The sequence below is a fragment of the Opisthocomus hoazin genome, chromosome 7, assembly GCF_030867145.1.
Source record: "Opisthocomus hoazin isolate bOpiHoa1 chromosome 7, bOpiHoa1.hap1, whole genome shotgun sequence".
NCBI classification, from domain to species: Eukaryota; Metazoa; Chordata; class Aves; order Opisthocomiformes; family Opisthocomidae; genus Opisthocomus; species Opisthocomus hoazin.
In genome coordinates, this window is record NC_134420.1 from 58,739,004 (window position 1) to 58,765,212 (window position 26,209).

The following is a 26,209-nucleotide window of genomic DNA, read 5'->3' on the forward strand; positions in this document are numbered from 1 at the left end:
ATAGTCTTATTCAGTGCTACAATCTTTTTGAACAGGGAATGGCCAAATCCAGTGCTATTGAAACAGCCAGAAGAATGCAATCTTAATTTGCCTGTATGGGACCCAAGGGTTAGTGTATTATTTTTTCCCCTATAAGTCACACTGTACAATAAATTTAGTTGCTTAAGGAATCATAGCTGAACTTCATTTTGGGTTTATTAAACTTAATATTTTGGTATCATGTCTTCTTTATAAGTAACCTCTGGTTCTCCTGAGTGTGGAACAAAGCTTAATTTTGTAAACGGACCACTTGAAGCACACTTGTTGAACAATGTACCTTTTACTCCCAACTTTTGCAATAAGTGATCTTAATAAATATTCAGTGCAATTAGGTATATGCCTTAAGCAGTTTTTCAAAAATACATTGCTTTATCTTAAAACTGTTTGCTTGTGACTTAAAACTTGTTACTTCTGCAAGCGTATTGAATTCACTTAAGTGCAACAGTTGCAGCTGGATAGGTTTGGTTCCATGTAGTTGTAGTAATGTGTCTTTTCATCTTCGACCAAAGAAGATTGTAACTTGAAGTCTTGTTTTGTATATTATTTATAATATTTGCTCTCTATCTTTTTAGCACTTACATTAAGGACATTGAACATTAATGTCCTTCAGGCAGTCAATAAAACAGCTTGCAGCAGATGCACAGCTCACATTTTGAGATTTCAGTAGGGTGTAGTGTGAACGTGTTGCATGGTGTTTTGTCAGTTTTAGAGTAGTTAGTGTTCAACTGATCTTTTTGGTGAATAGTGTAAGCACTAGAGGCCAAGTTCTATGCCCATTTGTACTTCAAGTCTGTCTTTCTGGTTGACAGAAGTCCACGTTTAAATAATGTGAGACAGTTTAAAAAGTGTTCTTGAGTCTTACTATTATTCCTGGGATAGGAGGTTTGAGGTCAGTGTGTGATGGGAACTGTCTATGTTGTGGTAGCTAAACAAAGTGGGTAAGATAATGACAGGATTTTATCTTTAATTTACTATCTATAAATTGCTACCCTAATTCTATTTTAAATGTATTTTGCGTGTGTGTGTTTTGTCCCTTCTTTTTTGTTTGTGTGCTGTTTAATAAAAGATACGTTAACACAAGTGGTGCTTCTGTCAGGTTGTCTAGAGCCTCTCGTCTTAAGCTGGCTTTTTCATTTTCAGTAGTGTTAAAAAAATAAAGTATAAAATATTTTTCGCAAGGTCTGAAGACAGTCATTCTTCTGAAGGTGCTCATGTGGTAATAAGGTATCCTTGTTTTGACATGATCACAAGCTAATTTCTATTAGAGAGAAATTGTTCTGTTCATCTGGTATTTGTGGACTTGGAAATGTCTGCAACTTAATCTTGATGTGCTGACAGGTTACAGCCCTCCCACATCACTGGTTCAGAATAATGTCCTTTGTGAAAGCGTTATCCTTGTTTTCTAAACTCTCTCTGAACTATTGGTAAATTTACTTGATCTGCAATCTAAGGTCTCGTAGAATTTAACTCAGTTGCAGTAAAGGGACAAATCCAAATTTGTTAACTCGTGTGTATGCTTGAACAAAACTGATTGGCTGTTGTTATATATAGGTAAACCCCAGTGATAGGTACCATCTTATGCCTATAATTACACCAGCATACCCACAGCAGAACTCTACCTACAATGTGTCCGTTTCCACACGGATGGTCATGGTTGAGGAGTTTAAACAAGGTGAGTATTATCTTATGCTCTCTATATAAATGTATTCAGACACATTTAAAATAGTTCCATTGTGGGTATGCTTTGTGAGGGGGGAGGTGGGAGGATGTTAAATAGCTTCTTGATATGAGACTCTCTGCTGAGGGAAGTAGAACTTGGTCTGTTACGCTTATGTGGCTTAAAGTTCCAAATTCAGTAGAGACTTCTGCAGATCTGTCCTTTGCTCTTAGAAACTGAGGGTAATTAATTAGAATGCCTTGTGCTCTGAAAATGAGAATTAAAGATACAATACCTTTTTTTTGTTAGCTTATTTTAGTGGCTTTAAATTGTGTCCTGCCACATGGAAAATTAGTGTAGTAATCTGACTTGATGGCCGTTTCTGGGCCTAATATAAGACAATATACTTTCTCAGAGATGAATCCTCTAGATTGGATAATTGTAGTAGGTAAGAAAACATTGTCAAGCAAGGAGTAGACTTGATACAGAGAGCAACTGCAAGTAGTGCTCTCAGGCAGAACAGTAGCTTATTGTCTCACTGTTACTTTGCCTTGTCTTACAATGCCTTGCACAAGAGATGATTCAAGTACCGTAAGGAAAAGAATCTCTGTCTTCCTTGGACTGAGTAGTTACTGTGGCATACACAAAAGATTGAACTGAGCTGTGTTAAACTGCAGAGCAAAAATATGTGAAACCATCAGTCTGATCAATTAACACACGTATCTAAACATATTTTCTTGATACCTCATTTGTATAACTAATGACCACTTAAGGTATTACTGGAATATAAAGCTTGTTGATAAATTCCTTTGAACTTGAAGGGGTGAAATAATTCGTAGTAACCTTTGTTAAGTTAAGCTGTTTTTACTCTGGGTGCTAAACTGTATTTAAAAAAAAAAAGTTGAAATGTTTTTTTATAATTTAGGTCTTGCTATCACAGATGAAATTTTGCTGAGTAAGGCAGAGTGGTCCAAACTTTTTGAAGCTCCAAACTTCTTTCAAAAGTACAAGTATGTATTTTATGGCATGGCAGAATATTTTAAGTTTTATCAGTTAAAATATCTAATGATGCTCTGTAGCATAGGATCTTAGATATACATACATTAGAATTCCAAAGTGGTTTTTTAGGATTTTTGTATACAGAGGGGGAGTGAATGCAGTTGTCCTTTCTCTTAGAAAATGAATAATTTCCTCTGATACTTTTTTCTTTAGCATGTGTTTCAGAAACCTGTTAGTCCATCACCAGATATTTAGAATGTTACCAGTTAACTATACAATTGGTATGCTACCAACAGAATTGAAGACGTATCAGCTGGTTTGACTAAAAGAAATGTTCTTTAGTGGTGTCAGTAAGCATTCTAAAAATGGGTCTTGCCTCCCAGGAAACAAGATATTAAAAGAACTAATTCTGGAGGTCCATAATTTAAGATGACTACGTACTTGAAACTGTGTGTTTTCTTCTGTCAATATAGTCAACAGTTCACTCTGATAATAAAAGATATTTTTGCAGTTGTGTTGACTAACTGCCAGATATAGTGGTTATTAGATTTTTTTTTTTATTAAAGCTTAAGGCTTTTGGCTCTTTATTAATACTCTTTCACACTTAGTGTCTCTAATTTTGTAATGTCGCTAAAGGAAATACTGAAGTTCACACTTCACATATTTAGGTTTTCTAGTAATATGCTTGTGGGGCAGAAGCTTGTTAAATGTATATGGACTTGCTGAAAGTTGTATCTTTATAATAAATATGGATTATTAAAATATGACTACATATTCTTTGCCCTCAGTGGAAGTTGGAGACCCATTTTTCTTGAATCAAGATCAAATATATCTTACACTTGTTTCTGTGTTGGGTGGTTGGTTGGTTATGTACTAATCTAAACAAGATTGAAATATACAGTTCCCCCATTAAAAGAGACTGATGACCTTCATAATGTGTCTGTGTTTTGTTTCTATACCTTTTGCATGATAAAAGCTTTAAAACTTTGAATGGCTTTTATGTTGTACCTTGGAGATTAAGTTTGAAAACACTTAAAAAGAGCACTGTAAAGTTATGTTGTTTTTTGAAGTTAAAAAGGGGCTGCAGACAAATCAGTTTCTGCTCAAGGGTTTGTTATAAGTTCCCTAGAAAATTTTCTTGGTTTATTTCAAAACTAGGAACAAATAGGCAATATTGTGTCATTTAAAATAATCTCTATTTTAATACAGTTTTTTGTGTACCAGCTTTAGCTGTTTTATACATTTCAGCAATAAAAACTTCTCTTGCCAACATTAAATATCCAGATTTTGCATGTTATGCACAGAATGTCATTGCTTTAATTACTATTTTTTTTTTAAAAAACTGTGGAATGGTATTACGGAGCCTGCTTTAATTTAAATTACCCAAGATTTTTTCTGTTCTACCTTAGTAAGTTAATTTAAAGCTTTGGTTAGTAATATTTACAAAATAAAATCATTATATGCAGTCATCAGTATGCACCAAATGTGGCCCTACTGGTCAAACCTCCATTTAAAAACTAGGTGTTTCAGATTTTTTTTTTTTCCCCCTGCTCTTCACACTCTCCTCACCCTGAAATTGTAGATGCCTTGATTTGTTCCTGCTGAAATTTAAAGCAGTGTGTAGTAGTCTGCCAGATAAGAGAAGATCTGATCCCTTGCTCTGAGACTTACTTTTATAAACATTTCTTTTCTTCCCTGAAAGCATAGCTTTAGTAATCTATATCACTCTCAATGGCAACTAGTTGCTAGATATCTATGTTGATCATAAACACTTTTGACTTTTTGGTTGTGTTTAAAATAAGCAAACTTCAGTGGTGTGTGACTAAGGAAATTGGGAGGCTACTGCATACCTGCATGACAGGAGCAGATGAGAAATTGGGAAAATGTGGAAACCTGTTTTTATTTAGGTTACTATTTTTCTCATTTTTAAAATGTCAGTAATTACTTGGAGTTAGGGAGTTACAACATATGTTGTCTGCCCTTCTTGTAGGTTTATATTTTTCAGATGGGGGGAAGCAACAACAGAGAACATACACTTGCTGGATATGGTGGTTTACAGGAAAATGACAAGAGTAATTTCAAATGGGTATAACATGAGTATGAACTGTTACATGAGAATGAAATTATTAGAGCTTAAAACCAAGAGGGATGGATTATTGATAGGAGAAATAACACTTGTTTAATGAGCTCTAGAATACTGTTTCTCTGTTATAGAGACAAATATCCTGCTAAACAAATAGAATATAAACATACCTTTCAGAAAGGTGCTTTGAACACTTGCCTTGACAGGACTTTATCTAAAACACTGGATAATTTGAAGTGTAAATCCCGGACAGCTTAATAATAAAAATTGAAATTAACATGTTCAAGTGTTCTCAGTTTTTTCAGAAAGAAGTATGACTCTTAAAAATACTTTGGTTTTTTTATAGGTACAGGTATTAATGGTATAAGACAATTCCATAATATCCGCATTAGGTTATTTTTATGAAAACATAGTGCTGATAGGGAGACAATGGAAGAGAAGCAGCACCGGTTTCCAAAACACTCAAACAAAAAAGACCAAACCCGTATAGTTCAAAATAATACTCTGCATCTAAAAATCACCATTAAGAGGTAGAAGGTTAACTTCAGAATTGTTTTTTCTTTATCATAGAGTAATGGATACTTCTGAATTAGACACATTCTTTGTAATAAAATTATTAATGAACTGATAACAAATCTCATTTTTGTAAAATTCAGCAGCGAGACCTGGAGACTCTAAAACTACATATGTCTTAATTGATAACAACTTGTGCTATGTAAATTTTACTGGAAATGGTGATAGCAGATTTCCAGTGGTGAATTCCCTCTCAGCATTGTTTAACAGTTGCAGGGCGGGGAGGGTAGAAATTGCCTCTTTTCCTTTTCTTTCTTTTTCATCTAGCAGCTAGCACTACCTGAGCAAAAATAGCTAATCATTATATTTAGTTTAAAAAATAAGGCTTAGGGTGGTTCTTTTTTCCTAGGTGCTCACAAGCTAGTTGAGGCACAGCAATAGCCAAATTAGTTGTGTGGTTTTTGGGCTTGCCTTTTGGTTTTTTTTTTTTTGTTTTTTTACATTGTTCTTCAGAAGTTTGTTTCAAAGCTGCTTTTAGTAAGTGGAAAATGAGGTTTTTTTAAATGCTTGCAGATTTGAGATTTGTCTCTTTCAGTTCATACATGGTTGAAAACAACAAAAAGCTTAATTTGCCTTTCCTACTAATGAAATATTCTGCAAGTTTGCATGGTGTGTATGATGTAGGAATCTTACGGATGATAGTTGTATATCTGGTGCTCCTTAGAAGAAATTGGTACTAGAAATGAGTAACTTCTCATACAGAATTTGAGTAAAGGACCCTTATCGTCTTTTTTTTTTTTTTTAATTTTATTTTTTAAGATTCCTGCATCACTGCCAAATTCCACTTGGGTCAGCAGAGTGTGTGTTCCCAGAGAGATGTAACTTTCTGGAAAAATCTATTACAGTTTTTTCTTTTTTTTGTCCCTAAGCAATAATTCAGATATTTTAGTAATGTAAATGATCGAGTTGTAGTATCCTACAAGTAACTGCATTGAAGATTTCAATCAGATAACAGGAAAACGTCATTAACATTTTTGTATGAAGCAGTTAATACTGCCAAAATGCAAAATGTAAGTAGTAAAATGCCCTAGAAGGGGGAAGAAGTTTCTTCACATCTCTTTTCCAATTCTCTTACTTCGTTGACATTCTCTGACTGAATTCAAAGTAGCTTTTAGCAGGGGTTTTTTCTTTTGCCAACTAAAGAGACGTACAGAAACATACAGTGACTGATAAGATCTGTTGATTTTTGATTTACCATTAAGATGTGAAGGCATGTAGCATCTGAGGGCTCTTTTTGCACCATAGTTTTGCATCATCATTGATCTGCCGTTCCATTCTATGAGGTTTATGTACTAAGATCTAATCCCTCATGTTACTGCTGTTCTTTAAATACTGCTCTGAAGATGCCTAAATATGCCATATCAGTATAGAGTAATGCCAGGTTGGATGACTTAGGATGTTAAAATAGAATTCCCAGATAAAATTCTGAAAATTCTGTCTGTAGATCTGTAAAGTTCTGCCACTTCCCTCATTATGAAGTCAAGTTAAAAGTAATCATATCCCATTCCACCATCCTTGGGTTCTTTGTTTAAAATAACGTTTGTGCTTTGTATACTGTTTCTTTGAAATTTACTTACAGTGGATATACACTGATTATCCTGGAATATAATTGAGATACTAAGAATTATCATCAGAGAAAACATTCCTTGTGAAGTTTCAGATAAGTGTCTTCAGACAATTCTAAAATGCAGATATAAATTTTCTTTAAACCACACTTGATAGTGTTATTTTGGATTTTGAACGAAGGAATATATGCTAACTGCTCTTTTAACTTTTCAGCCATAATGTTGCGACTAAGACTACTGACGCATGTATAGATAGTTGTGTACAATTGTTTTTACTTGCCAGGAATGTCCAGTAGTCAGTTAAATCCCTGATCTCATTAGGTACTGAAATTTCTGTACTGTTTTTCAACTGTTGCTACATTCCTAGCCTTTTTTTAAGGTTACTGGTGTTAAATTATAGTTGCAAATATGCCTAAAATCTGAAATGTTTTGAGAAGTCCATTAGCCACACGCTTGGGGGACATAGCTCCTTTTTCTACTTAACCATATTTTATTTTGTTATAGGGTATGTATTTAAGCTAACGATCTGTAGTTTGCAATGTAGAACTTGCTGCAAAATTTTAATATTAAGGTTTGAATGCCTAGTTTTAGAAGTATAAATAGAATAGCATATTGTCTTTATCTCCAAAGGCATTATATTGTACTTCTAGCAAGCGCACCGACAGAAAAACAGCGACTAGAATGGTGAGTATAATGCTTGCTATTTAAAAGAATAACAAAAAACACCAAACAACAAAACCAAACAAAAACCTGTCAACCTTGGATGCAAGGGAATATCTAGTGTACTTTTTAATGAAACGAAGTGGAGCTTTGGTGTTTCAAAATTAAATGGGTGAAGACAGTATGATTCTGAAAAACAGTAAAAATGAAGAACCAGGGCGTGAAGGCTGTTGCTTGAATTTTGCTTCTTTACAGCACTGCCAGGTTCACTTTAGAAATCTTGTTTTCTTCAGCCTTATGCACTTTTTTTAAAAAAAGCAGTATGAAGAGGTAGGTTTTCAATCTCTAGAAATAAGATTTCTCAAAACAAAAATGCCCCTTTCACTTGTTCTGCTTTCTTTCATCAGAGAATTTTCAAGGTTGTCAGGCATTGGGAATTTCTTCATCTTTAAAATTCGTCATCTGAAGCCAAAAGAATATTGGAAAAATATGTAGGAGTTTCTTGCTGACTGCCTTTTACTGATGTGGAATGTCTTGCTATTTAATTTCATTTGTAAAATCCACTGTAATGAGATTTTCGAGGCATTCTGAAACTTCCCTTGCATTAGTTTTTGTAGTGCATTCACTTGGTTTATTAATCTGAATTAATCTGTCATGTATAATGCACTAGTTCATTTCTAGTCTCAAATATTAGTATAAGGAGAATGTTGAGGATTTTAACCTGATATATGAAGTTGGATACTTCTATTATTTCATTAATGGGAACTTGCTAATAAATGACATTTATGCAGGGTGGGCTTGGTGGAATCAAAAATCCGTATTCTAGTTGGAAACCTGGAGAAGAATGAATTCATTACACTGGCTCATGTGAATCCACAGTCATTCCCAGCACCCAAAGAGAATCCTGACAAGTAAGCAAAACAGTTTTTTCATGTAATAGTGAGGAACTAACTTAGCTAAAATAGGAATTCATTGATAATAAAGAGGCATTTTTATTGAATCTTAAATGGGTTAATTTTTAATAATAGCATCTAAAGACAAACAGGGTTAAGCTCTTCTCAAGTACCATTTGTAAAATCAGATATTCTTTATTCTGTATAAGAATGTTTCTAAGCCAGAAAATAGCTTTAAGGAAAGAATATATTGTTGCTAATCACTGCATTAATTGCATCATTTCTTGCCAATAATCTGTGTTAGCTACAGATACTTAGCTGCTGTTGTTTGAGCATCTAGCAGCAGTTGGTAAAAGAATTTTAATTATGAGACAGTGCTGAGAATTGGGTAGAACATCAGGCACAGTAGAACTGAGATCTTGAGTGTCTAAGTACATTTAATGTTACTAAATTTAGCAGTTGAGATGCATATCATTTAAACTTGGTAATGGCTGATGTTAGAATTCCTCAGGATGTGGAAACGGTGGAGAGAATACCAAGCACTTCAAATTTTTAAGGATTATATATGTTTTTAAACTCCTTCCGCCTTCTGTCATCCTCTTTTCCTACTCTCAACATGATTGCAGGCGTGTGGGCTAAAAACTCTACTGAAGACATTATTGTATTTCTAGATAGTGTTGTAATTAACTTATAATAAATATATTTGTGTAAAGTGTGAGAATGGGGAAGAAATTTTTGTCTTCATTGGGAGGATGTGAAAAGCTTTGTTTACCTTCCACACAGCCTTTTCCAGATATCAACTGCTTCAAGTGACAGTATGGTGCTACTTTTTTTTAAAGTTATAAGCATAAATTACCTGGATGTTCAAAGTGAACTTGGACAAAAGCAGGCAGTACCTCTTCAGCACCATTTTAGTGGGTACAGCTACAACTGCCTGCAGAATTACAGGCTCTGATTAGCTCTTATTTCAGAGGACTTGATGTAGGCAATGCTTTTAGGACAGGTCTTTTTCCTGATGTAAGCAATGTATGTTCTATCACCTGCCTGCCTAAATTTGTTCATTGATTGATTGGAAAACAGTGTTCTCCTGAAATAGTCTTGCAGGGAAAAGACTTTTGAATTAAAACATTAAATGTCTTGAGCTGCTATGGAAGTGTTACAGTGTATTCTGTAATAGAATATAGTAGTCATCTCCCGTGTATGCTCTGTGAAGGTGAGCTGTCAAAGGCAGTCTCTTCTTACCTGAAAACTGCACTTGGTCGTCAGTTACAGCTAAGGAATTCGAGAGTTGAAGACAAGTTTAGGTGGCAAAATGGAAGTTATTTAGTCAGTGGATAGATTCTGAGTACTTCCAGGGTTAGGTGCTGAAATCCTGTTACCTCCTTTCAAATGTATTTCCTTTACTGTTGCAACGGCTAGGTGTAACTCCTAAAAATGAGAGAATCTATACCAAAGTCCAAATGAATGAAGTAATCTGCCGGTGATCTTAGTTCGTTCAGTTTGCTGGCAATACATGTGTCAGTGTTTCATGACTTTTTTATTGCAATTGAAAAGGAAATGTCATTAAGCCAGCTTTTGGTTTTTGCCTTTTTATGGCTAGCTCCCCATTGCTAGTGGAGCTAAAATGCACAGCTGTCTGTTATAGCACATAACTTACTAAATTATTCAGTTTTTCTGTCAGTATTATATGACTTTTATATAAATTTTTTTCAGGGAAGAATACCGTACCATGTGGGTGATTGGGTTGGTGTTTAAGAAAACTGAAAACTCTGAAAATTTAAGTGTTGATCTTACCTACGACATTCAGTCTTTTACAGACACAGGTGAGTGTTGCTTTCTAAACGTTCTGGTGTTAAAAAACTTGAAGTTATTGTCTTTGTTTATAAGGTAGTCTTTCAGTAGTAGAATTCTATTTAGACATAGAGTAGAAGTATTCAGATAAGGAGTTAGTGTTATTTAATGAAATACAGTTTTAATGAGTTTTAGTGCTTCTAGACACTTCAGATTAATTGGTTTTGGTTTGTTATTAAAACTGATTAAAATGATACAAATCTTTCAGATCTCACTAAAAATTGTACATTATATTGTGATGTTTGTTAAACAAGCAAATTGGTTATCATATGTAAACTACCTAGCCTAACTTCATTTTAACAGTATGTGTATAGTTTAAATATTTTCATTACTTGGTGTAACTGAATTTATCAGTGGATTCAAGCTGAGTATCTAGTAGACTCTAGAACAAAATGCCTCTTATTCCATTGTGTTTCATACTAGCTAGTTCATTCAGAAACTTTTATTTTCACATGTAACACTCAGTACAAGAAACCTTTTTGACTTTTTCTGATGTTTACTTTTTGATTCACAAAAATAATTTAGAACACACAGAAGAAGTTTGTAAGCAAAGAATTGCTAACAGCTGGAGAGTGTAACTCCAGAGCCTAAGACTAGGAAAGGAACAGTACCTTTGACAGACTCATTTCATAAATTTGCAGTATCATTTTTAAACAAATGGCAGTTAAGGCTCAATTATTACATGTTACAGAGTTAAAGGAATAGGTTTAAGTGCTACCCAATGCAACCCTAGTCTCTGGATTTCTAAGACTTTGTAAGACTGGAAGGGAGGAGATTATACACCCCACGCCGGTGTGGGTGTATGAGTGAATATAATAAAAATATATATTTTTTTTAGTAAGTCATGCCAGGGTTTGAAAGTTCTTTATTGTCGCATAGCTGGAGTTAGGGGTCAGGATGTGCGTGTATATATATATCTCTGCCTTTTTCAGTCAAAGGGATTTTTGTTTCCTTGGGAGGTGGAATATGCCTTTAAGTGGTGAAGGTGGAACTATAGGCACACCAGTCTAATTTTTGAGAATTTAGAAAAGGCATAGTAGCTTGGCTGCCACTTTAAAGGATTGATAATGAATTCACAAGGAGTGAACTACGAATTACAGTTTCTCAGGTCTTTTGTTGTTTATAAACAGATATTTCAATAGTGTACTCGTCAGATTTTTAGTATGAAAATACTGAAAGTTGCACTTATGATTTTGAATCTAATTTAGTTGTGCTATATTCAGATCTGAAATTAGTCTAAATATATGAGATTTTAAATGAAGTACCATTTCATTAAAATTATTGTAGACTATGTTGCATAGTTTTCTGTTCGATTTGTACATATGCTTCCAAAGGTAACCAGCTAGCAAACAATTTCTGTTTGTGTGTTGTGGGTTTCTTTGTCATCTCAAATTAATGTCAGTCTGTCCTCATTGTTTTTAATCCACCCACAAGCTTCTGTTTGCCCTGTCTTTTGCAATGGATTCTAAGATTTTTATCAAAACTACTGACGCATTGTCAAGAATGGAATTAGGGAATAGCTTGCTTTTTAGTGGAAGCAGGGGGCAGAATAGAGCCATGGAGAGTAGGCTAGGTTTACCTTGTACTGAAACTTTGGGTAAGACCTACAGTCAGGAATATGGAATGCTTTAACCAGATCTAGCTTTCCTGAGCGTGTGCCTACCTTAACTGTAACTGGTATGATCTTTACATAGAGGCTTTATGGCCTACTTCAGTACCAAGAATTAGTGTAGTAGGCTCTTTAGTATGTGGTATCGTTGAAGTCTGTGTGTGTCTGTCTCTTAACAGCTTTTTAATTACACATTCACAGCCTATTCAATGGGATTCCTAAAAATTTGTAGAATAGACCATGAATAAGGGAGATATCTCTTAAATTCTTCTGTTACAAAACTACAGAGCAATTTTTTTATTCATAGGTCTGCCACAGCTTTGTTCAACATCGCACAGAATGTCAGTGTGAAAGAACAACAAATTTTTTCATTTTTACCTGGCTTTACTAGAACCCAAGATGTTGGGTTGCAGTGTAGTGCCTTTACTAGCACTAACTGTGTTGACTCACCAGAAGTAAATGTTCTGAGGTGAGGAGAAATAGCTCATTATAATAGACATAATTAGAATAAAAAAAGTAAAACAAAGCAAACCAACCAAAAAGAACCTGAAACAGCAGAAAAGACCAAACACAAATCACTTTTGTATAAAAACGTAGTGGTATCTGAGTTGCCAGAATCATCTGTAAAATATTAGCTGGCGCACAAGCATTCAACTTCTGAATTAGAAACCATTTGTTATAGGAGCTGCATAAATAAAAGCTGAATCAACTGTGAAGAAAATAATTTTATGTAAATACTGAAATTCTTAGCAGAAAATTTTACTTCTGTCTTTAGTCCCTTCGAGATGAAATGGAGAATTCACTTCATAGCTATTACCGTTAAAACTTGTTAACGGTGTAGTTTAGAGAACTGCGCACTTGCAAGATGTTTTTTTTTTTTCTTGGAAAACAGGTCACCTGTTTCCAAAATAACATCTTGGTGTTTGTACTATTGGTGCTGGCATAGTAGACAGTTCATTTTTCCCTCCAGAACAATGAAGCACTATGCCTGTTCTTGAGGGTAACAAATGTTCCAAAAGTGTAGATCGTTTCTGCCTGGGCAAGTAAGTGGACTTTGCAAAATGCTTCAGTATGTCTTAACGCTACTTTAATTGTGTAGTTTATAGGCAAGCAATAAACAGCAAGATGTTTGAGATGGATATGAAGATTGCTGCAAGGCATGTGAAACGTAAGCAACTTCACCAACTGCTACCTAATCACGTGCTTCAGAAAAAGAAAAAGGTAAACTTGACTAATATTTGAGAGCAATAAAAATGCTATTGAGAAATGATTCATCAGCTTTTTAGATGTACTAATCAAAGAACTAAAATCCCACTTTGAAAGCTTAGTTTTACCTGTATAAGCAACGTGATCTCATTTGACTGTAGCAGTATTGCTAGATGCACTGAATATAATACTATATTTCCCAGAATGTCCAACAATGTACCATGTCTGCACATTTTTGAAACATCTCTCCAGGGATGGTGACTCCACCACTTCCCTGGGCAGCCTGTTCCAATACTTCACAACTCTTTCAATAAAGAAATTTTTCCTGATATCCAATCTAAACCGATCCTAATGCAACCTGAAGCCTTTTTTTTTCCCTGCTAGCGACAGGATGAGAGGAAATGGCCTGGACAGGATAGTGGATCATTTGCATGTAAAAGGATTTGAAAATTGTACATTTATGGTTTGCATTTGAAATGTTCTTACTCTCAGGTTTTATTTTGTTGTTTTTTTTTCTTTCCAAAGAATGTACTTAAATTTAACCGCATGCATACACACTTAATTCATGGTGGAACTTCATCACTCTTAAATCACCTCTTGTTTCTTTTTTCTTCACACATGTAACAGCTAATGTTTTGCATAACTGAAACATCACATAATTTGAAGCTTCACTGATTTTTAAGCCCTTAATAAGACCAATACAGTTTTCTTCTATCTTGTGGATTGCAGCATTCAACAGAAGGGATCAGGTTGACGGCTCTGAATGACAGCAGCCTAGACTTATCTATGGACAGTGATAACAGCACGTCTGTGCCTTCGCCTACTAGTGCTATGAAGACGAGTCCATTGAACAGTTCTGGAAGTTCTCAGGGGTAATGAAGATTTTCAGTCTTGCTGCTTTCTGTTCCTGAATTACTCATGTTAAAAGCATAGCAAATACTGCATGCGTGAGATACTACAGTTACCAAGGTTTGAATGTTACATGTTGGAGCTTGCAGACATTCTTATTTCCAGTTTGAGCACTGGAGCAGGGCTAAATTTGGGGGATAAGGAGCATGGCACTGGACTTCAGATGAGGAGTTGTAAGGTTGGGTAAAGACACTTAGAAGAACAAGGTGACATAAAAACTTGGGGGCACTGCAGCAGGCGGCTGTGAGAGGTAGTGAGCAGGAAATTGAGGTGTGAGAGTGAGGAAGGGTTATGTGAGTTTTGGATCGAAATGCGAGACAGTAAAGAAGTTTAGACTTTCTGTCTGGGAAATCAGTGCTACTGCTATTACTGATGTTAACTATGCAAATGAAGCTTAGGTTCATAAATCTCCTTTGTGTTGTCAAAGTGTACATATTAATGTTTATCTTAATCCTAACCTCCTGTATTAAGTCTTTTCCTATCTAAACTTCAGTTTGCCCAACTGAAGATTCTGTTTGCCCAACTGGGATTCTGCTCTCTTTCAAGAGTCTCATGTTTGTCTGTTTGACACGCAAAGAAGTTAACATCAATCTCCTACAGTTGTGCATTATTAGATGTATATTACAAGATATTGTGTAGGATAAAATACTTAAGTTCACTGAACTTACTCCTTTTGACAAGTGCTCTTTTAGTTAGTCCTCTTTGGTAATTGATTCCAATAGCTGATGCCACTGACTATGCTATTAAAACAAGTCTATAATATCTAGGATGTCACACTTGAAAAGGAAACTGCCCTGTTTTGATTTTAGACACATACTGCTTCCCTATGTCTTGAAAAATGATGAAAAAATTATTTTGTCATGTGAAATCACAGGCCTTTGCTTGGGAAGTCCAGACTGAAATCATGGTCATAATAGTGTGTGTAGATTGAAAACAAACTCTCTATTCCAGCAGTTCTACACTAGTTTTGTTCTGTCCTTCAGGAAAATAGGTGCTGTGTTTTCCCCTGCACCTTATTTGGGCAGACATTGCCTTAATTTTTGCTTTTTTTAAAATGCAACTTCTTACTGGTCAAAAAAACTGTCTGTGAAATTGAATTTATTGAAATAGCTTCCATTGCTCAGGTTTGATAGTAGATTACCAATACTCATTTCTTCATCCTACTGTGACGTAGTATTGTAAGTTCTGCTCTGATGTAGGTAAAACGCTATCAGCAATGGTTACTGGCCATGCGTATAATGTGATGAAAGGCAGATCATATAGCACCACAGCTTTACTTTTCTTTTTAGCAGAAGCAGTCCTGCGCCAGCTGTAACAGCAGCATCTGTGACCAACATACAGGCTTCTGAAGTCACTGTGCCACAAATAAATTCCAGTGAAAGCTCAGGGGGTAAGGAAAATGGCGTAGTATATTGTTTAATGTTTATAAAGCGGTTTAGGTCTTTACTTAACACATGCTGTAACATGTTCTCCTTGATATACAGATTTAACTAATTTCTTTAGAACTCGGGAAATCATGGCAGAACATTTTGTGCTGTGATATTTGTTTATTCTTTTATTCTTAGGGGTTTATATTTGCCATTCACAATAGCAGCATTTTTCCAATGACATGATGCAAGTCTGTAGGTCAGTTGGTCAAATGAGGAAAAACTGACTAAAGCTGGAAGAACAATTTTTGCATTTATTTTTAGTCCACTTTGTAGCTAAACGTAAGAGGTGGTTCTGTACTGTGATGTGTGCTTCCATGTTCCTGCTCTTTGTGCTTCATGAAACTGATTCTAGGAATGAGAGAGACTCAGATGTAAGCAGTATACATTCTCCTTCCTGATGTCTTTTCAGATATGTCCCACTGTGTGCTGACTTTATCCTCCATATTTTCTACAGGAAGTACATTTCACTTAGTACTTAAAAAAAAAAAAAATTACTTTTTACTGAAAGAACAAAGGCATCTGGTGAAAATGTTCACTTAGCAGAGTCAGGTACTCCTCTATTTTGATGGAACTTTAGCTGTATACAAGCAGTAAGTCAGAAATAGATGCGAAAGGGGACCAACTTGTTAGTCTTTCAAGATGAGATCTATCTTACTTCACTCTGATGTGTTGGGACGGTCTTGCTGTTCTGTGATTTTTATTGTAAGTCACAAGTGCATCAATGTGAGTAAGTTTGTCCATGAGCACTAAATAGAGCTTAAATGGCATTACTGTTTCTTGTATTTGGAAGCATATCAAGAAGCTGTTCATTCTTAGATTTTGAGTCACGTGGTAGTTATTAATGAAAAATTTCCTCAGTGTAATTTTTTTCATCCTGGAGTATATCTCCCGATATGTGCCTGTTGGTTTGAGGTAGGCAATTGAAGAAGAGGAGCTTGGTCATATGGAGCATTTTTCAAAAGGGTGTATGGAATGTCAGGTCTTTATCTGATGCTCTGTGATGACTTTGTATCTGTCATTGCATACTCTGAGCCTGAGAAACGATAAACTTCATGTTTGAGTGACAAAGGGAGTATCAGATTGCTCTTGATTTGATTTAAGGCAGTCTCTGGCAGTGCATATATATGGCCGAGTACAGAAACAGTAAAACTTACTTGGGTAACAAGAATAATATAGAATCATAGAATGGTAAGGGTTGGAAGTGACCTTAAAGATCGTCTAGTTCCAACCCCCCTGCCATGAGCAGAGACATCTTCTACTAGACAAGGTTGTTCAGAGCTCCTGTGTTAGTACAGAGCTCTGTCTGGGCTAGTATATCCTGCTGTTAAGCAGGATTGATCAGACCAAGCAGAGTGTCACTGACATGGCTACCCTGTATCTGGTACAGGAGTTCTCTCTCAGAATGAGCATGAAACTAAACTGTGCTGTGTATGCACACGTGCCATTCCAAACATGATGCTTGTACCACTTCCTTGATGCCTACTAGATACCAGTGGTTTTGGAAAAAAAAAAAAAGTACCAGTGATTGAACTGAAATGGTTGTGTCAAATCATCTTGTTTAAACTTCTTAAATTATTTATCTATAGGTACTGCAAATGAAAGCATTCCTCAAACTGCCACACAACCAGCCATTTCTCCACCACCAAAGCCTGCCATCTCTAGAATTGTTTCTTCAGCATATCTATTAAATCCATCACCAAGAACTTCAGGAAATGTTGCCACAAAAATGCCTAGCCCTGTCACAGCATTGAAAAGGACATCATCTCCCCATAAAGAAGAGTCTCCCAAGAAAATGAAAATTGAAGAGGTATTTGAGATTTTTGAGATCATACCATAGCCATATCCAAAAATTTCAATATTCATTTCAGCTGCAGAGTGCTGATTCTCATGTTCCAAGTTTCAGATATTTTGTTAAATGGGGTGTATATTTCCTACTGTGATTGCATTGCCGCTTTATGTATTCAGCTTGCTTAGGTGTTAGTGGTTTTTTAATACGCTAACATTCATCACGACACATGTACTGCGTTAGCACAAATGCTTAGATTCTAAATTCTTGTCTTAAAAGTAATTTTTTTGTTAAACATGTTAAGTCTTACAACTAATTCTGTCTTCAAAACCGCTTTATGACCTTATTTTCTTATTGATTTTTTAAAATACGTTTTTCTGATTTGTAATAGCTTCTGGGTTTGTTTGTGTTTCAGCAGGATGAAATAAGTGAAGAGACTAGCTGTATGGATTTGAATGAGCATGAAAAAATGGAAACTAAGGTATATGCTTAGACCATACATTTCTGTGTATGTTAATGGGGACTCTTCCTGTAAAAATCATAGTGTTTCTTTCCAGCAATGACTGTTTGTAGATATAGTATAGAGTCTCCAGTAAAGAAATCAAAATGGTATGTTTTTTTTCAATGTTTATGTCAATATTAATGAATTGCAGTACATTACTAAGTGGCAGGCTAAGCTGAACCTGAATCTGTGGTCACACAGGACATTGATTTCTTTACTGGTAATTCACACAGTATTATGTGTAGTGAAAAAAATTAATGATGATATTTATGGATTTGTTAAATCAGAGCAGGGATGTGTCTATATGCCTGCTTTGCCTTTGTTGTGAACTTGCTTCGTGTTACTTAGTCCTATGTGTTCCATTGGGAGTTTTGCGTGTTGGGCTGAGAATCCCGTAGCCAGATGCTACTTTGTTCACTTTATAGATTAAGAAAAAAAAAAATTCAAATAATGGTAAATAAATCTTTTCTGGTAGTGAAATTATTGTATGAAGTTTCAGCATACCTTTTAGGGACTTCCAGATAGCCAAGTGTGCCCTTCCAGTATTTTGTAATTTAGCAGACAATTTGTCTGCTTATTGGTGAACAGAAAGGGTGCCAGTCTGTCTTCAGCCTAATGATAGCAGCTCTCCACTTGGGCATGTACAGTTTTTATATGGCACATTTTGTTGCATTCTGAGTACTATGGAAAATATGCCAAGAAATTAAAATGTCTATTAAGTGCTTTGGCTTATAGTTTCCACACCCTTAAGTGAGGAGTTGTATCTCGTTATGTAGTCACCATGAAATCCCTTTGAACTCAAGACAGGTGAAGGCAGAAATACATGTAAGCATTTAATCCTAACATTCGAAATAGAACCTCTGGATACAGATCATTATAAAAGAAATAGGTAATCCTGTTAGCTTTTATTGTCAGTCTCCTCTAAATCTTATGTCCTTAATATGCATGGAAGGAATTGGAGGGATGAATTTCTTTTAATAGACATGAACATAGTTTTTTCTCCATTGAAATGCATGCTTTTTTTGTTATGGTATGGTTTACTAACAGGTACAATTTTAACTAACAGGCTGTTTTCACTAATATGAGAATGTGCTGTGGTCCTGCTTTAACCATGCAGTCCCACTCTTTTACCTGAAAAACTGGCTCTGACATTCATCTGTTCATCCAGAAAGCTCATTCAACCCGTTATGCAGCTGAATTTGCAACAAATTCAGTAGCTTTTCACATGGTCTTCTTTGCTTCTCTTCTTTTTGTCTTTAATAAGTTGAATGGGATGTAATGTTTTCCTGTAGGATTCTGTATAAAAAGTGTTAAGTGGTTAAACAAGTGACAGCTGAGAAGTGCTGTAGCTTTTGTTAATGTCAGATTCCTAATCAGCAAAACATTCTCTAGTGTGGCAGTTTCTATATTGTAAAAAGATGGGTAGCAGTGTATCATGTACTGATACTTGCCTTTTTTTTTTTTCTGTATATGCAGGACTTAAGGCTTTCTGGTTAATGGAGTTCTGTATAAATAGCTTTTATAATCGAAGCGGTGTAACTGTGTTGATGTTTTTGTTTTTTTAGGATTCACTTGAAATGGAAGTGAGTGTTAATTCTCAAACAGAAACTCTTCAGACAACTTCTCTGCAAGCTCCTCAGGTACTATTTTTAAAAACACCACCTCTGTGTCTGTGTGCTAATCTGTGGTAAAAACATTAAAATTAAAATGAGTCCAGATGTTAAAAATGTATAACTTTTAATATAAATCCGTTGTATGGAAAGCTGCTTGTTGTTACTGTCACAATTTTTGTGTTTTAGATGGTCATTGATCTTATTGAATGTGCATTGTAGCTAAACATGTATGGCTTGCCATACAAACTGACCGAAGCTGGATTCGCTCTTCTGAATTGTACTTCAAAGTAAGGGGCTCAGTTTATTCCTTTGTGCTTTGCACACCACAGAATAATCCTTTCTAACAAGGAAACAAATGCTTTAAATAGCTGCAGCTCAAAGATACAGTGGTAGAGGTTGAGAAACTAAGAATGTCTGAAATGAAACTTCAGATTCTGATATTTGATATGAGAGAGAGAAGTTGTAATCTTGTAATTCGTTAGCCGGCCATGTTGCTTCACTGCAGGTATTATAAATGTAAGGAGCATTGGAAAAATGGACATCAGGTTAAGAATTCTGTGGCATTCACTTAAATTTTTGTTCCTAATACTGTAACAACTTTTAGAGAACACATCTTTGTCCTTACTAGCATTTCTAAGCTTCTCTTAGTGCTCTACTGATTAAAATTTCACTATCACAAAGCATTTTATGCACACTTATTAAATCATGTGTAGTAAATGTATTGATTGAAAATGGAGATACATTGTAATAGTGTTAATGGTATTTGTTACTGGATTTTTTGAACTACATGAGCAGTACTGAATAATGGTACCAAAATTGTTTGGCAAAATCTAGATGTTACATGGGCACTCTAAACTGCTTCAGGGAAAATTTTTAGATCACTTAGTACACCAAGTTTATTTCACCTATTGTTGAGGGACAGTTATGAAAAGCTTTGTGGGTTTTAAAAATTGAATAGCTGTTACTTTAGCAAAAGTAATCTGGAAACTGTAAAAGAATGACGGGCCTCTTCTGTCATTTTTCAGTATTCTCGTTAGCTTTGCTAAAACAGTGCTCATGTTGCAGAAAAGAGGAATGTGTTAAACCACAGGTCAGCACCAACCAGAGCTGGGCTACTGGGGGCAGGGGGGAGACGGGAGGTCAAACCTATTTTGTGCGAAGTCCTTACTGCATTGTGCTTTGCTACTGTATCAGTCAGTGTACCTTGGTTGATTTCTTTTTAATAAAACAACAGTTAAGAGCAGTCATTTTAATGCAGTTTTTCCCATGGATCAACTGTACCATAATTAATTTTGGACATTTATAACATGCAAGAACATTTTCTGATACATCATGGGAAGTAACGCATGATAACTGGGTTATTGTGGTGTCAAACAATCTGCCAAAGTGGGAGAGAAATGCTTCAAAACTAAAACAAAAGAAAACAACCCACAAAAAACCCCAAAACCAATAGAAGCTTGTTAAACATGTGAGAAATTAATGAGTGGCACTGAATCTTGAGTGTTCCTTTTCTGTGTTTTACTTTTATTTGGCTTCAGATGTAATTTTGCTGAATGGGATTTAGTCTTCTAAGTGAGAAAAAAATGTTCAGATTATTTTCGAGGTAAAATTCTTAATGCAGTCATATAGCACTGCTTTAGTGTTCATAGTATGTTTTACATGTAAATCTAAGCTATTGTGAACAGTTGGAAATTTGGCTGTAAAGAGCTTTTAAACAGTGAAATATGTGTGAAGACACATATTTGCATTGGGGACAGTTTTCCATCATTCATCTGTAAGGGGGTGAGGCTGGACATTGAATTGTTCAAAGGAATTTTTAAATACTAAACATGTAGATTAGATAGTAGATGTCACTGATGAAACATCCTTATTGTATGGATATTATGTTTAATTTAATATAGGTTATTAGTACGTTCAGCTTTATCTGTAGCACTTCCTAATTTCCTGCAGTTGTCAAAAAAGGAAATGCATACTATGAACCAGTTTTACAAATGTTGCACAAATTTTCCTTAATAATGACTGTGCAGGCAAAGGAAATACTTGCTTCTGTATTTAATTTGTAATTATCGTTATCTTGCTCTGTTCTTAAAAACTCTTTTGAAGATCTTGTTTTGGAAAGTTAGTTCTTTCGGTCACTACAGTATTTTTCTTTTGATATTTACAAAGTTAAAATACAACCAAACTTCTTATTTTCTTTTCAGAAAACACCCAGTACAGACCTTTCAGATATCCCTGCTCTCCCTGCAAATCCTATTCCTGTTATCAAGAATTCAATAAAATTGAGATTGAACCGGTAAAACCAACCTCAGGGGTCCATAAACAGTATCTGCCAACTCAACCTGTTGTCTTCTAATCCTAGAAAAAAAGGAGAACGGAGGGTGCAAGACTAGAACATGGTCGTAAATGGATTTAGGTATATTTTGTGCACTTCCCTTTCTGGGCTAAAATCACCACTTCATTGGAAGTCCAGGTTAGTATGTGAAGCCAGGAGTACAATTAATGTGTTAGCAACAGTTGCATTAAATATTTCGAAGGATTGCTGCCTTTAAAAACATGAACACTATTTGTAGCCATGTTTGACATTCTGATTGAATTTGTTTGATCCATTGTTTCAAAATTGAGGTAGAACTGGCATAAGAATCCCTTAAATGCACTTTTATGTACCTTTTTTTTTATTGGAGTATGACTAATTTTAGATCTTCAGCTGATACTTTTGTTTTATTGAAGAATCTCTTCAATAGTAGCAATCTGCAAATTGGGTGATGTTCTGTGATGTACTATACGTTGAAAACAAAGTGTATGGTGTATCTAGTTCGACTGCCATCAAGCAGCAGTAAGCCTTTAAAATGAAATGTCAAATCTTGAGGTTATAAGACCTATGTTGAGGAAGTAATTGGGAAGTTTTGGTATTGGTGGGACATGATTAAGATGTGGTCTACTTTTATTTATAGGATTGTTTTAAGGTGCATACAGATTGGCAATCAAACAGCAAATAAACTTTTCTTTGAGCTAATCAATCTCCTTATTCCCTTTTTGATCCTTTTATTTCTTGAGAAAAGCTTTTGTGTTTACTGTTGGGAGTTTTTTTGCAGGTTGTATGCACCATATAGGACAATAGTTATTTATACAAAATAAATACAAGCCACACACTCAATTGGGTTCCCCTCCTGCCCCTTACCTAATCATAATACCTTGTGGTCTGTAGGCACAAATTCAAAATTCTGTCCCATGACTAGATTGTTTAAGTAAATATTGTGTGCCTGTGAAATATAACACCTGTCTTGATGGCCTTTGAATCACTAAATATGAGATGATATTTGTACACTCCATAGAAGTCCTGTATGCATTAAAAAGCTTCAAATTTTAAATAAAAGCAAAAAGACTTTTTCCCTAAGAATTTTAACCTTTTTGTTTTTAGATGGCTCATCAGAAATAGTTTTACATACTGAACAATGTTGAATTTTTAAAAATCATATTTCTAGTAAGCACTTGACATCTAGTAAGCTCTCTTACTCCTATTTTTTGTTCTTGTAGTCCTATCAAAAAAGTAACAACTTTTTCATTCAAAAGAATCTCTCATAGCAAAGAACAGCATTATTTGAGGAGCATGAGGGATACCAACAGTAATACCAGATGTAGATAACAAACTTCATGTTACTATTACTTAAGTCTGAAATACATGGGATGTCAAATCATACTTCCCATACTTTGATTAGCATGTTTTATGAACTCCCTTCTCCCGTTGTGCTCCATCCTATTACACGTGCATCTTTCATGTTGAAATTAAATTACTTACACTCTTCCCCTTATCCTTCTAAATTAATTCTCCAAAGTCAGAGTGTAGCTTCTTTTACTTAGGCTGTGCAGTAACTGAAGGGTTTTTTTGCCATTTGTCTAAGATGTCTAGTATACAATATTTCTCTTTTCCTTACCCTGTGCAGCCTGCTGCTGTCGTCCATCCCCCAAAGAAGGTTATATTAACAGTTGAAGTGTACAAGGTGTCTGTGTATTTTGTGTAGCTATGGAGTTTAGACTGAAATTGCCAGGCACAAATTTAGTCTTGTCATTTTGTTTACACATCAGAAACTCTTTTTCATTTTATTAAATGTTTCATGTAACTGCACCCAAGTTTTACCAAGCTGGAAACTTGGAACCTTTCTGTATAGTGACTTTTTAATTCTAGTTTTCATAACCTGGAGATCAGACTGTTGCTTTCGCATGATGTACGTAGTGTCTCATGACTGGAGTTTGCTTTGTTTTATAGTATCTGTACTCCTTGTATTTTTCAAGAGCTATTTTGTAAACAGATGATGTATTTCTCCATTGAAAACACAATAAAAAACAGCACAATCCCATAGTTGTCTGATTTTTCTGAATGTACAAAATTTTTACTCTCTTAATTCATACTTGGCTCTTAAATTTTCTGCTAAGACAAAATACAGTATGGCCTAAAGGAAATAGTACATAAATGAATGTTCTCTAAATAAGCATGATTTTAGACATTGAAAGTGGCAGTAACACTCAGTAGGATGTTGAGTTCTAGTCTGTTAAAGGGAAAGGTTGTGGATTGTGCAGTGGCTTGGTGGGGGCAGAGTCTGTCCCTCCACCAAAAAAAAACCCAAACCAACCAACCAACTAAAAAATCCTCTCAAAACCCCCCAAAAACAATAATAAAAAAACATTTTAACAGCATCCATTCCTTGTCTCCTGATTGGGAGTTCATCTCAAAATCTTGAATTGTTAAAAGCTGACAATACTAGAAGAAATGTGTGCATAAACAATTTGGGGCTATACTATTTTCTTGAAAATTTTGGACTCTGTTTTTTAACATCTGTAACAGTTTTGGCATCTTGCCCTTGCTTTTCTTGCAAGTGACTGTTTCTTATGTCAGCAGATGGCACTATTTCTCTTCTTGTGAAATAATTTTAACTTGCTCTGAAATAAAAGTAAAAATTACAAGTAGCTGTGCATCACTTGATTGATCTTTGTATCAGCATGAGCCCAATCCTCCAAATGCTTGATGTGAGTAACTTTAATGAGTAGCCTCCTTTTGACTGAAATTTCTTTAACTGCTAAAACCACTGATGATTATGGTCTTCGGATTATAATTACCCTGCCTAAAACAATAAACCTTTGTGTTGTATATATTTTTCACAGCATGCAATTGCTTGTCTTGTTTAGAACAGATTCATCATCTTTATATCTTGCCCACCCTGTTTCCGTTTCATCACAGCTGATGTTATTTATGGCTTTAATTCCACTCTTATTTTTTCTGACCAATAAAAATCTGCTGGTAGATATACAAATTTCTGTTCAGTGTTTCTCAATCTACTGAAAATAGGCTTCAGTAGGCTTATTTTTGAGTTACGCTTCATGAACCTCCAGAAGCAAGTTCATGGATCATACGGATCTGCAAACAAGAAGCTGAAAATTACTGTTGTAGCCAAAATAATGAACATTAATAAGCCATGGTTCTAACAGATGGCTTTAGACTTACTGACTTGAATCAGACATTTGAGTTGTTGAGTTCTAGCTAAAGTTGTGCTTCCTTGCTGTAGGTAGTATGTATGCATGCATGCAATTTCTTAGTGCATTTTTTTTTTTAAACTGCAAAATCTTTAAACTTGTGGCTACTAGTAAGTATATAGTAACTGAGTAGTAATGAGTATCAGCTGACAGTAAATGTACCTTAATGAGAACTAATTTTATTCAACAATAGAAGTGAAGACTTGAGTTCTTTGTCTTCTAAAATACAAAAAATAGTTCAGTATAGCAAGAACATGCTAGATATTACGAAGCCTGAATCTACACTTAAATGCAAGAAAAACTGGTGTGGTAGTTACTGAGGAAGCAGAGTATGTTTATTTTCTCATAATACATATTTTTTTGGAGGTCATGTGCATTTGTACAAAAGGTATTTCACATGTGGAAGTGATCCTGGCATCCTTTATGTAACGTCATAAACAAGCTTATTCAATTTTGTCACTTAATAATGTGCAAGTTTTGATAGTACACTCACAAATGTCTGTATACGAATATGTTAGCTGAGTACTTGGTAGGTTCTCTTTTTAAAGATCCAAAGTTTGTCTTGGAAAAATGTCAGTAATAAACCATTTTTAGTTTATTTGAATAATCTTAGTAGAATTAAGGATCTGTTCAGTAGGAACAAAGCATCTTGGATTGATAGAGGCAGATGCAGTTTGCTATGTCTACAAAGTTCAACTAATAATTTGGAATATCTAGAAACATCAAACATCTGCCGCTATCATCACTAAACGAATGCAAACTTTGATATCAAACTTCAGAGGGCATATTTTATTATGAAAGAGATAATATGATGAACCACTGCTAGATGTCCCATCTGCTTTTTGGACAGTTAAACTCTGATGGTTTTTTAATAAAATATAGGCATATTTGTATTATTCTGACTAAATTCTGGAATGCTGTCTTTGGGTAATTTTTTTTTTCTTTCTCCCACATGAGGTAACATTTCCTATTCAGCATGTCTTTTTTTTTATGACCTCAGTATTTTTATAACCTCTGTATTCTAGTGGAACGTTTATAATAAATGTAAGAATGACAATGTTGTACACACTTCGTTAAATTTTTACCTCATAAACTCTATAAAGATACTGAATTTAGAAAAAGTTAAATTTAACAGCATAGTAATGGTTGGAAAAACCTGTTTAATGGTATATGCAGATATTATCAAGCTTGGTTTTTGCAGTAAATTACTGTGTTTAAATAAGCCAGAATCCAGGCAAGTAATAGGAAAGGATAAAGATGAAAATTACTACTGATGTAAGGTGATAAAAACTCCCAACTTGTTTGGTA

The 26,209-nt window shown here is 34.9% G+C and overlaps 1 protein-coding gene across 4 annotated transcripts in view; it reads left to right on the forward strand.

Annotated features, from left to right (window-relative positions):
- PAPOLA (poly(A) polymerase alpha) overlaps nucleotides 1-23,730 on the forward strand; it is a 45,553-nt gene extending 21,823 nt beyond the window's left edge. The window contains exons 10-22 of one of the 4 annotated variants that reach the window (XM_075426392.1): nucleotides 36-108; nucleotides 1,591-1,711; nucleotides 2,622-2,706; nucleotides 7,547-7,600; nucleotides 8,368-8,487; nucleotides 10,183-10,292; nucleotides 13,029-13,150; nucleotides 13,865-14,007; nucleotides 15,334-15,434; nucleotides 17,061-17,281; nucleotides 17,676-17,741; nucleotides 19,328-19,402; nucleotides 21,577-23,730. In XM_075426392.1, the coding sequence (XP_075282507.1) occupies nucleotides 36-108; nucleotides 1,591-1,711; nucleotides 2,622-2,706; nucleotides 7,547-7,600; nucleotides 8,368-8,487; nucleotides 10,183-10,292; nucleotides 13,029-13,150; nucleotides 13,865-14,007; nucleotides 15,334-15,434; nucleotides 17,061-17,281; nucleotides 17,676-17,741; nucleotides 19,328-19,402; nucleotides 21,577-21,672 (1,387 nt within the window). In that variant the 3' untranslated portion in view covers nucleotides 21,673-23,730. The remainder of the gene's footprint in view (nucleotides 1-35; nucleotides 109-1,590; nucleotides 1,712-2,621; nucleotides 2,707-7,546; nucleotides 7,601-8,367; nucleotides 8,488-10,182; nucleotides 10,293-13,028; nucleotides 13,151-13,864; nucleotides 14,008-15,333; nucleotides 15,435-17,060; nucleotides 17,282-17,675; nucleotides 17,742-19,327; nucleotides 19,403-21,576) is intronic. The other 3 variants (XM_075426394.1, XM_075426393.1, XM_075426396.1) reach the window with 3 other exon arrangements.
- Nucleotides 23,731-26,209: the final 2,479 nt, after the last annotated feature.